Genomic DNA, 12,045 nt, shown 5'->3' on the forward strand with positions numbered 1-12,045 from the left:
TATCCTCTCCTCCTCTCCTATCCTCTCCTGCTCTCCTCCTCTCCTATCCTCTTCTGCTCTCCTCCTATTCTCTCCTGCTCTCCTCCTCTCCTATCCTCTCCTGCTTTCCTCCTATTCTCTCCTGCTCTCCTATCCTCTCCTCCTCTCCTCCTCTCCTGCTCTGGAGGTGTGGAGCAGGCAGGGTGGTGCTGGTCCCCGGGGATCTCAGGACTAAGGGAGCCCCTCTCTGTGTTGATGCGACCCCTCCCTCCCGCCTCACAGCCCGGTAACTACCAGCGCACGGTGCGGCGCACGGAGGACACGTTCTCGGCGTGCAACGACATCGTCACGTGCTTCCAGGAGAGGGCGCGCGTGGAGCGCCAGTACGCGCAGCAGCTCAGCGAGTGGAGCGCCAAGTGGAGACCCCTGGTGGACGCCAGTGAGTACTGCAGCCTGGGCAGGGCCCATATCTCGTAGTCACACTCGTAGCAGCCCCTGTGTGTCACAGAGACCCCTGGTGGACACCAGGGAGTACTGCAGCCTGGGCAGGGCCCATATCTCAGAGTCACACTCGTAGCAGCCCCTGTGTGTCACAGAGACCCCTGGTGGACGCCAGTGAGTACTGCAGCCTGGGCAGGGCCCATATCTCACAGTCACACTCGTAGCAGCCCCTGTGTGTCACAGAGACCCCTGGTGGACGCCAGTGAGTACTGCAGCCTGGGCAGGGCCCATATCTCGTAGTCACACTCGTAGCAGCCCCTGTGTGTCACAGAGACCCCTGGTGGACGCCAGTGAGTACTGCAGCCTGGGCAGGGCCCATATCTCACAGTCACACTCGTAGCAGCCCCTGTGTGTCACAGAGACCCCCGGTGGACGCCAGTGAGTACTGCAGCCTGGGCAGGGCCCATATCTCACAGTCACACTCGTAGCAGCCCCTGTGTGTCACAGAGACCCCCGGTGGACGCCAGTGAGTACTGCAGCCTGGGCAGGGCCCATATCTCAGAGTCACACTCGTAGCAGCCCCTGTGTGTCACAGAGACCCCTGGTGGACGCCAGTGAGTACTGCAGCCTGGGCAGGGCCCATATCTCGTAGTCACACTCGTAGCAGCCCCTGTGTGTCACAGAGACCCCTGGTGGACGCCAGTGAGTACTGCAGCCTGGGCAGGGCCCATATCTCGTAGTCACACTCGTAGCAGCCCCTGTGTGTCACAGAGACCCCTGGTGGACGCCAGTGAGTACTGCAGCCTGGGCAGGGCCCATATCTCACAGTCACACTCGTAGCAGCCCCTGTGTGTCACAGAGACCCCCGGTGGACGCCAGTGAGTACTGCAGCCTGGGCAGGGCCCATATCTCACAGTCACACTCGTAGCAGCCCCTGTTTGTCACAGAGACCCCTGGTGGACGCCAGTGAGTACTGCAGCCTGGGCAGGGCCCATATCTCACAGTCACACTCGTAGCAGCCCCTGTGTGTCACAGAGACCCCCGGTGGACGCCAGTGAGTACTGCAGCCTGGGCAGGGCCCATATCTCGTAGTCACACTCGTAGCAGCCCCTGTGCGTCACAGAGACCCCTGGTGGACACCAGTGAGTACTGCAGCCTGGGCAGGGCCCATATCTCACAGTCACACTCGTAGCAGCCCCTGTGTGTCACAGAGACCCCTGGTGGACGCCAGTGAGTACTGCAGCCTGGGCAGGGCCCATATCTCACAGTCACACTCGTAGCAGCCCCTGTGTGTCACAGAGACCCCTGGTGGACGCCAGTGAGTACTGCAGCCTGGGCAGGGCCCATATCTCACAGTCACACTCGTAGCAGCCCCTGTGTGTCACAGAGACCCCTGGTGGACGCCAGTGAGTACTGCAGCCTGGGCAGGGCCCATATCTCAGAGTCACACTCGTAGCAGCCCCTGTGTGTCACAGAGACCCCTGGTGGACGCCAGTGAGTACTGCAGCCTGGGCAGGGCCCATATCTCGTAGTCACACTCGTAGCAGCCCCTGTGTGTCACAGAGACCCCTGGTGGACGCCAGTGAGTACTGCAGCCTGGGCAGGGCCCATATCTCACAGTCACACTCGTAGCAGCTCCTGTGTGTCACAGAGACCCCCGGTGGACGCCAGTGAGTACTGCAGCCTGGGCAGGGCCCATATCTCACAGTCACACTCGTAGCAGCCCCTGTGTGTCACAGAGACCCCTGGTGGACGCCAGTGAGTACTGCAGCCTGGGCAGGGCCCATATCTCAGAGTCACACTCGTACAGCCCCTGTGTGTCACAGAGACCCCTGGTGGACGCCAGTGAGTACTGCAGCCTGGGCAGGGCCCATATCTCACAGTCACACTCGTAGCAGCCCCTGTGTGTCACAGAGACCCCCGGTGGACGCCAGTGAGTACTGCAGCCTGGGCAGGGCCCATATCTCAGAGTCACACTCGTAGCAGCCCCTGTGCGTCACAGAGACCCCTGGTGGACGCCAGTGAGTACTGCAGCCTGGGCAGGGCCCATATCTCACAGTCACACTCGTAGCAGCCCCTGTGTGTCACAGAGACCCCCGGTGGACGCCAGTGAGTACTGCAGCCTGGGCAGGGCCCATATCTCAGAGTCACACTCGTAGCAGCCCCTGTGTGTCACAGAGACCCCCGGTGGACGCCAGTGAGTACCGCAGCCTGGGCAGGGCCCATATCTCGTAGTCACACTCGTAGCAGCCCCTGTGTGTCACAGAGACCCCCGGTGGACGCCAGGGAGTACTGCAGCCTGGGCAGGGCCCATATCTCACAGTCACACTCGTAGCAGCCCCTGTGTGTCACAGAGACCCCTGGTGGACGCCAGTGAGTACTGCAGCCTGGGCAGGGCCCATATCTCACAGTCACAGTCATAGCAGCCCCTGTGCGTCACAGAGACCCCTGGTGGACGCCAGTGAGTACTGCAGCCTGGGCAGGGCCCATATCTCGTAGTCACACTCGTAGCAGCCCCTGCGTGTCACAGAGACCCCCGGTGGACGCCAGGGAGCACAGCACCCGGTGGCGGTCGTGAGCAGGCGGGCGGGCGGTCTCCACAGCGACAGCTCTGTCGCCGTGCTGGTGTCGCCGTGCCTCAGGCGCCCCCCCCAACCCCCTCCCCTCCCCTCTGCCTCGCGCAGGCCCGCTGTACGGCTCCCTCCTGCGCGCCTGGCAGTGCTTCCTGTCCGCCGCCGACCGGCTGTCCCTCCTGCACGCCTCCGTCTGCCGCTCCCTGGTGTCGGAGGACGGCGACCGCGTGCGCACCTGGCAGCGCGAGACCTTCCACAAGAAGATGTTCGGCGGCTTCCGCGAGGCGCACGACCTGGACAGCGGCTTCGCCCGCGCGCAGAAGCCCTGGGCCAAGAGGCTGAAGAAGGTACCGGGCCCTTTCTGCGGCTAGGCCGTGTAGCCGGAACCTACAAACAAAACAAAAACAAAAAAAACTACATTTCCCAGAGTCCCTTGAGCCAGGCAGATCGGCACTCTGGGAGCTGTAGTTCTGCGGCGGGCTCCTCTGGTCGATTCAGATCCACTTTGTTCGCCAAGTACAAGGAATTTGGTCTGGCGTCTTGCTGCACGAAACATAGATAGAAAAAAAAAACCTCACTGATAAATGCACACTTCACGCAAAGAACAGGCACAGGTCCACAGTTATATGAGTGGAGTGTCCAGAAAAGTGCTATATAAGTGTAAGCTATTATTATTATTATTATTATTATAAACCCCCTTCCCCACATATTCACGTGTCCTGACTGAGCAGCACGCCATTTCTTGTATAATAGGTTACAAGAGTCTCTAAAGCTGCAGTTTAAAACCCAGCATGCTGTGTGAAAGGGCCAGTGGCCCTGTCCTCTTGGTGTCAATGTACTGTGACACCCTTCAGAAAAAGAGAGTTTAGATGCATGCTGTATGTGTGGGGGAAAACTACATTCCCCAGCATTCCTCTGTGTGCAGGTTAAGACTGATGCCTGCTGGGAGTTGTAGTTCTTCAGGTGTCCTCCTTGTGTAGCAATACTGTAACACAGAGATCTTCCCCCCCCCCTCCCCTTCAGAAAAAGAGACTTTAGATGCAAGCTGTATGTGTGGAAAACTACATTCCCCAGCATTCCTCTGTGTGCGGGTGAAGCCTGCTGCCTGCTGGGAGTTGTAGTTCTTCAGGTGTCCTCCTTGTGTAGCAATACTGTAACACAGAGATCTTCCCCCCCCCCCTTCCCTTCAGAAAAAGAGACTTTAGATGCAAGCTGTATGTGTGGAAAACTACATTCCCCAGCATTCCTCTGTGTGCAGGTGAAGCCTGCTGCCTGCTGGGAGTTGTAGTTGTTGAGGGTCTCCGTCCCTGAACTCATTGCAGCTGGAGAAGGCGAGGGCGGCCTTCCACAAGGCCAGCCGCAAGGAGCACGTGGCCAGCGACCGCGAGGCGCACGCCCGGGGGAACCCCGACATCGCCATCGAGAAGCAGAGGAGGATCCAGGAGGAGCGGGAGAGCGCCAGCCAGGAGACCGAGAAGGTGAGTGTGTGTGAGTGTGAGTGTGAGTGTGAGTGTGAGTGAGTGTGAATCTGTGAGTGAGTGTGTGTATGTGTGAGTGTGAGTGTGAATCTGTGTGTGTGTGTGAGTGTGTGAATCTGTGTGTGTGAGTGTGTGAGTGTGAGTGTATGGGGTGTATGTGTGAATGTGTCTCTCTGAGTGTGTGTGTGAGTGTGAGTGTGAGTGTATGGGGTGTGTGTGTGAATGTGTCTCTCTGTGTGTGAATCTGTGTGTGAGTGTGAGTGTGTATGGGGTGTGTGTGTGAGTGTGTGTGTGTGAGTGTGAGTGTGTGAGAGTGTGTGTGTGAGTGTGTGAGTGTGTGTGTGTGAGTGTGTGAGTGTGGCTGTGAGTGTGTGGGTGAGTGTGTGTGAGTGTGAGTGTGTGTGTATGGGGTGTGTGTGTGTGAATGTGTCTCTCTGTGTGTGTGAGTGTGTGAATCTGTGTGTGAGTGTGAGTGTGAGTGTGAGTGTTAGTGTATGGGGTGAGTGTGTGAGTGTTAGTGTGTGTATGGAGTGTGTGTGTCTCTGTGTGTGTGTGTGTCTGTGTGTGTGTCTCTGTGTGTCTGTGTGTGTCTGTGTCTCTGTGTCTGTGTGTGTCTCTGTGTGTCTCTGTGTCTGTGTGTTCTGTGTGTCTCTGTGTGTCTGTGTGTGTGTGTCTCTGTGTGTGTGTCTGTGTGTGTGTGTCTGTCTGTCTGTCAGTGACAGTGTATCAGCAGGTCTATTCTCTGTGTGTGTGTGAGTGTGTCTCTGTGTGTGTGTGTGTCTCTGTGTGTCAGTGACAGTGTGTCAGCAGGTCTATTCTTATACTTCTATAAAGGCATTATGGTGTGTCTGTGTCTGTGGTTGTCATGGCAGCTGCGGGGTCGCTATGAGAAGGTGCTGGAGGAAGTGACACGCTATGCACCGCGCTACATGGAGGAAATGGAGGCCGTCTTTGACCAATCACAGGAGGAGGAGCGTCGACGAATCAGCTTTCTGAAACAGGCCTTCCTGTCCATCCACAGACACCTGGACATCACCAATAATGAGAGGTGATCAATCATTACTTGATACAGGGAGAGAATATCCCACTAACCAGCCAATAACAGTATTATTATACAGTATTAAACCCTCTCCCTCAGTGTCAGTGTGTATTAACCCCTCTCTCTCTCAGTGTCAGGGTGTATTAACCCCTCTCTCTCAGTGTCAGTGTGTATTAACCTCTCTCTCTCTCTCTCAGTGTCAGGGTGTATTAACCCCTCTCTCTCTCAGTGTCAGGGTGTATTAACCCCTCTCTCTCAGTGTCAGTGTGTATTAACCTCTCTCTCTCTCTCTCTCTCTCTCTCTCAGTGTCAGGGTGTATTAAACCCTCTCTCTCTCAGTGTCAGTGTGTATTAACCCCTCTCCCTCAATGTCAGGGTGTATTAACCCCTCTCTCTTTCAGTGTCAGGGTGTATTAACCCCTCTCTCTCTCCCTCAGTGTCAGTGTGTATTAACCCGTCTCTCTCAGTCTCAGGGTGTATTAACCCCTCTCCCTCAGTGTCAGGGTGTATTAACCCCTCTCTCTCTCCCTCAGCGTCAGGGTGTATTAACCCCTCTCTCTCTCCCTCAGTGTCAGGGCAGTGTACAGTGAGCTCCACCACACCCTGTATTAACCCCTCTCTCTCTCCCTCAGTGTCAGGGCAGTGTACAGTGAGCTCCACCACACCCTGTATTAACCCCTATCTCTCTCCCTCAGCGTCAGGGTGTATTAACCCCTCTCTCTCTCCCCCAGTGTCAGGGCAGTGTACAGTGAGCTCCACCACACCCTGTATTAACCCCTATCTCTCTCCCTCAGCGTCAGGGTGTATTAACCCCTCTCTCTCTCCCCCAGTGTCAGGGCAGTGTACAGTGAGCTCCACCACACCCTGTATTAACCCCTCTCTCTCTCTCTCAGTGTCAGGGCAGTGTACAATGAGCTCCACCACACCCTGTATTAACCCCTCTCTCTCTCTCTCTCTCAGTGTCAGGGTGTATTAACCCCTCTCTCTCTCTCTCTCTCAGTGTCAGGGCAGTGTACAGTGAGCTCCACCACACCCTGATGTCCATCAGCGAGCAGGACGACCTGCGCTGGTGGAAGAACACTCATGGCCCAGGCATGCCCACCGACTGGCCACACTTCCAGGTACTGGCCGGCCCCCCCTGACCGCCCTTCCTCTTCCTCCCCCCCGGGCCTCACCCCCCCCTCTGTCTCTGCTCCGGCAGGAGTGGACCCCGGAGAAGAAGCCACAGAAGAAAGGGAAGAAGGACTCGGAGACGAAAGTGACTGAGAAGAAGTCAGTCTTTGTCTGACCGTCCATCTCTGTCTGTCTCTATCTGTCTCTCTCCCCGTGTGGAGTTCACCTGCCTGTCTCCCTGTCTGTTAATATCACTGTCTGTCTCACTGTCTGTCTCTATCTGTCTGTATATCCGTGTGGAGTTCACCTGCCTGTCTCCCTGTCTGTTAATATCACTGTCTGTCTCTCTGTTTGTCTCTATCTGTCTGTATATCCGTGTGGAGTTCACCTGCCTGTCTGCCTGTCTGTCTGTCTGTATATCTGTTAATATAACTGTCTGTCTCTCTATCTGTCTCTGTCTCTCTCTCTCCCCGTGTGGAGTTCACCTGCCTGTCTCCCTGTCTGTTAATATCACTGGCTGTCTCTCTATCTGTCTCTATCTGTCTGTATACCCGTGTGGAGTTCACCTGCCTGTCTCCCTGTCTGTTAATATCACTGTCTGTCTCTCTATCTGTCTCTATCTGTCTCTCTCCCCGTGTGGAGTTCACCTGCCTGTCTCCCTGTCTGTTAATATCACTGTCTGTCTCTCTATCTGTCTCTATCTGTCTCTCTCCCTGTGTGGAGTTCACCTGCCTGTCTCCCTGTCTGTTAATATCACTGTCTGTCTCTCTATCTGTCTGTATATCCGTGTGGAGTTCACCTGCCTGTCTCCCTGTCTGTGTGTCTGTCTTTTAATATCTCTGTCTGTCTCTGTCTGTATATCTGTGTGGAGTTCGCCTGCCTGTCTGCCTGTCTGTCTGTCTATCTGTTAATCTCACTGTCTGTCTCTCTATCTGTCACTATCTGTCTGTATATCCGTGTGGAGTTCACCTGCCTGTCTGCCTGTCTGCGTGTCTGTATATCTGTTAATCTCACTGTCTGTCTCTCTATCTGTTTCTATCTGTCTGTATATCCGTGTGGAGTTCACCTGCCTGTCTGCCTGTCTGTCTGTCTGTCTGTATATCTGTTAATCTCACTGTCTGTCTCTCTGTCTGTCTCTATCTGTCTGTATATCCGTGTGGAGTTCACCTGCCTGTCTGCCTGTCTGCCTGTCTGTCTGTATATCTCTTAATATCACTGTCTGTCTCTATCTGTCTGTATATCTGTGTGGAGTTCACCTGCCTGTCTGTGTGTCTGTCTGTCTGTCTGTCTATCTCTTAATATCACTGTCTGTCTCTCTATCTGTCACTATCTGTCTGTATATCTGTGTGGAGTTCACCTGCCTGTCTGCCTGTCTGCGTGTCTGTCTATCTGTTAATCTCACTGTCTGTCTCTCTATCTGTCTCTATCTGTCTGTATATCCGTGTGGAGTTCACCTGCCTGTCTCCCTGTCTGTCTGTCTGTCTGTCTGTATATCTGTTAATCTCACTGTCTGTCTCTCTATCTGTCTCTATCTGTCTGTATATCCGTGTGGAGTTCACCTGCCTGTCTCCCTGTCTGTCTGTCTGTCTGTCTGTATATCTGTTAATCTCACTGTCTGTCTCTCTGTCTGTCTCTATCTGTCTGTATATCCGTGTGGAGTTCACCTGTTGTCTGCCTGTCTGCCTGTCTGTCTGTATATCTCTTAATATCACTGTCTGTCTCTCTGTCTGTCTCTATCTGTCTGTATATCTGTGTGGAGTTCACCTGCCTGTCTGTGTGTCTGTCTGTCTGTCTGTCTATCTCTTAATATCACTGTCTGTCTCTCTATCTGTCACTATCTGTCTGTATATCCGTGTGGAGTTCACCTGCCTGTCTGCCTGTCTGCGTGTCTGTATATCTGTTAATCTCACTGTCTGTCTCTCTATCTGTCTCTATCTGTCTGTATATCCGTGTGGAGTTCACCTGCCTGTCTCCCTGTCTGTCTGTCTGTATATCTGTTAATCTCACTGTCTGTCTCTCTGTCTGTCTCTATCTGTCTGTATATCTGTGTGGAGTTCACCTGCCTGTCTGCCTGTCTGTCTGTCTGTCTATCTCTTAATATCACTGTCTGTCTCTCTGTCTGTCTCTATCTGTCTGTATATCTGTGTGGAGTTCACCTGCCTGTCTGTGTGTCTGTCTGTTAATATCACTGTCTGTCTCTCTATCTGTCTGTCTCTACTCACCTGCCTGTCTGTCTCTGTAGTTCTGTTCCGTCTACATGCGTCCCGCTGGCCAGACCAGGCTCCGTCTCTCCGTCCACCCCCCCCTCGCGAGAGAGGGGGCGAGAGAACGAGGGGGCGGCGGGACGGGGACCTTGTCCGGCTGGTTGACGTCCCTGTCGGCCTGTCTCTCCGCAGGGCGCTGTCCGGGGTCAGAGTCAGGGCTCTGTATGACTACGTGGGCCAGGAGCCGGACGAGCTGAGCTTCAAAGCAGGTGCAGTTCCGCCCCCCCCCCCCCCCCGAGCTGGAGCGCTGAGCTCCCCCTCACCCCCCCCCGGCGGCGGCCTGTGACCAGCGGGCCGTCCAGCGGGCCTGCGGGGGCTGTGGGGAGGGAGGGAGGCCCCAGTCATCGTTAGCCCCTCCCCTCCGGTACAGCCTGTATCCCACTGCTGCCACCACATGTCATTCGTTTCCCAAGGGCTCATGGGAAATGGATCAGAGGCACCGGTTCTGCACCCTTGGGTGTCCTCAGAGCTGGGGCCGGGCCGGGCGGGAGGGCAAGTTCTCCGCCTGGCCGGGGCGGAAATGAACTGCCCCTACTTGTACCCAGCCCCTCGCACGCTTGAAGCCCCCCACCAGGGTGTTGGACGCGTTCAGGTTCATTGTGGCCCCAACCCCCCCCCCCCACGAAGACAGGTGCACCCCTTTATCTCCCCTCCCGGCTCCCCCAGAGGAGATCTCCTGCCCCTCGGCCCCCCCCCTCTCTTTCTGACTGTCACCCCCCTCCGTGCCTCGATCGCTCCCTCCAACTCCTCTCCCCTCCCTCCGGGCCCATCGGGCTCTCTCTCTCCCCCTGACCCCCAAACCTAGTAGGGAACCCCCACCCCCCCCTCCTCCGCCCCGCCCTGACTCGCTTCCCGGTTCCCGTTTTCCCAGGGGAGGAGTTCCTGAAGACGGAGGAGGAGGATGACCAGGGCTGGTGCAGGGGGCTGAAGGACGGCGGGAGAGAGGGGCTGTACCCCGCCAATTACGTGGAGGTGCTGCAGTAACGGCCCCCCGCCACCAGGGGGAGCTCCACCACCCCACCCCCCCCCCCCCCGGCGATCGAACCCGGGCCACTCGGTGTCTGACTAGGTGCTACGGATCTTTTGTCTCGCCGGACCGGCTGTCCGGTGATCCCTCTGGAAACAGCAGGGTGGTCCTTCCTGGGACGGACGATGCCCACTGGGCAGAGGGATCGGGGGACTCCGGTCACGGCCGTGAGGCGCTGGACTGGGGGTCCTACAGGGGGGGGGGGGATCCCCAACCCTGTAACCCCCAGCCCAGCACCCCAGGAGCTCCTGTTTGAGAGCCTGGAACTGGAAACTCCTGGAGGGAATTGAACTGGGTCTACCATGGCTCTGTGTGTGTGTCTCCCTCTGACTCCCTCTGTGTGTGTCTCCCTCTGACTCGCTCTGTGTGTGTGTGTGTGTCTCCCTCTGACTCCTCTGTGTGCGTGTCTCCCTCTGACTCCCTCTGTGCGTGTCTCCCTCTGACTCCCTCTGTGTGTGTGTCTCCCTCTGACTCTCTCTGTGTGTGTCTCCCTCTGACGCCCTCTGTGTGCGTGTGTCTCCCTCTGACTCCCTCTGTGTGTGTGTGTGTCTCCCTCTGACTCCCTCTGTGTGTGTGTGTGTCTCCCTCTGACTCCCTCTGTGTGCGTGTCTCCCTCTGACTCCCTCTGTGTGTGTGTGTGTCTCCCTCTGACTCCCTCTGTGTGTGTGTCTCCCTCTGACTCCTCTGTGTGCGTGTCTCCCTCTGACTCCCTCTGTGTGTGTGTGTGTGTCTCCCTCTGACTCTCTCTGTGTGTGTCTCCCTCTGACTCCCTCTGTGTGTGTGTCTCCCTCTGACTTCTCTGTGTGTGTGTTTCTCCCTTTGACTCCCTCTGTGTGTGTGGGTCTCCTTCTGACTCCCTCTGTGTGTGTGTCTCCCTCTGACTCCCTCTGTGTGTGTGTCTCCCTCTGACTCCCTCTGTGTGTGTCTGACTCCCTCTGTGTGTGTGTGTCTCCCTCTGTGTGTGTGTGTCTCCCTCTGACTCCCTCTGTGTGTGCACTAGTGTATGTGAGTCTGTCTGACTGTGTGCACTAGTGTGTGTGAGTCTGTCTGACTGTGTGCACTAGTGTATGTGAGTCTGTCTCTGACTGTGTGCACTAGTGTATGTGAGTCTGTCTCTGACTGTGTGCACTAGTGTGTGTGAGTCTGTCTGACTGTGTGCACTAGTGTATGTGAGTCTGTCTCTGACTGTGTGCACTAGTGTATGTGAGTCTGTCTCTGACTGTGTGCACTAGTGTATGTGAGTCTGTCTGTGTGCACTAGTGTATGTGAGTCTGTCTCTGACTGTGTGCACTAGTGTGTGTGAGTCTGTCTGACTGTGTGCACTAGTGTACTGTATGTGAGTCTGTCTCTGACTGTGTGCACTATTGTATGTGAGTCTGTCTCTGACTGTGTGCCCTAGTGTGTGTGAGTCTGTCTGACTGTGTGCACTAGCATGTGTGAGTCTGTCTCTGACTCTTTGAGTCTGTCTCTGTGCCTGTTGACACTTTGCGTGTCTCTCTCTGTCAGACTGTATCCAGAATCCGGACGTGTTTTGTATATGAACATACCACACAGTGCAGTTTTGCAATAGGTGTGTTGCATGCATGAGCCTGCCTTGGATTCACTGTCCCCCTAGTTATTGAGACTTCTGTTCTAACTTTGACTGTTGCTTTGCGATATTGCACTAAGAGGTCCTACACTAATAAGCTGCAAGTTTGTCTTATAGAATATAAAGAATTGTATTTAATCGACTGGAGAGTAAAGAAATTGTACTGCTATCCTAATCTAGTCTATCTCTATCTCTTACGTTTACAACTAAAGGTTCTTGCTGTGCTGTACACACCCAATTCCTGTCTTGGGTTAAACAGATTAATTGATCTTTTGTTTATTCTGAATTAATAAAGTGTTAATTACTGCTCAGCTCCCTGAGAGATATACTGTGTGTGTGTGTTGCGCCTGTGTGTGAGTGTAGGTGAGTTTTTGGCAGGACCAGTCAGATACAGTGTTACCAAAGTAATCAGTATAAAACATTTGACTGTATTTGTTAATATTGTATATATATATGTTGTGAGCGTGCAGTCCTGTTGGGACTACATTCTCCAGAATCCTCTTGGGGTGGGGGGAGGGCTTTGAGTGGCTGCTCCCTGTCACC

At 55.2% G+C, this 12,045-nt stretch overlaps 1 protein-coding gene across 1 annotated transcript in view; it reads left to right on the forward strand.

The window, feature by feature from the left end:
- LOC148654343 (protein kinase C and casein kinase substrate in neurons protein 3) overlaps positions 1 to 11,813 on the forward strand; it is a 16,326-nt gene extending 4,513 nt beyond the window's left edge. The window contains exons 3-10 of the mRNA XM_088646365.1: positions 262 to 418; positions 3,105 to 3,340; positions 4,316 to 4,471; positions 5,344 to 5,519; positions 6,511 to 6,631; positions 6,712 to 6,782; positions 9,020 to 9,096; positions 9,759 to 11,813. Coding sequence (XP_088502491.1) covers positions 262 to 418; positions 3,105 to 3,340; positions 4,316 to 4,471; positions 5,344 to 5,519; positions 6,511 to 6,631; positions 6,712 to 6,782; positions 9,020 to 9,096; positions 9,759 to 9,871 — 1,107 coding nt within the window. The 3' untranslated portion in view covers positions 9,872 to 11,813. The remainder of the gene's footprint in view (positions 1 to 261; positions 419 to 3,104; positions 3,341 to 4,315; positions 4,472 to 5,343; positions 5,520 to 6,510; positions 6,632 to 6,711; positions 6,783 to 9,019; positions 9,097 to 9,758) is intronic.
- The last annotated feature ends 232 nt before the right edge of the window (positions 11,814 to 12,045 follow it).

Source organism: Lepisosteus platostomus, chromosome 9, assembly GCF_059453375.1.
Source record: "Lepisosteus platostomus isolate fLepPlt1 chromosome 9, fLepPlt1.hap1, whole genome shotgun sequence".
Taxonomy (NCBI): domain Eukaryota; kingdom Metazoa; phylum Chordata; class Actinopteri; order Semionotiformes; family Lepisosteidae; genus Lepisosteus; species Lepisosteus platostomus.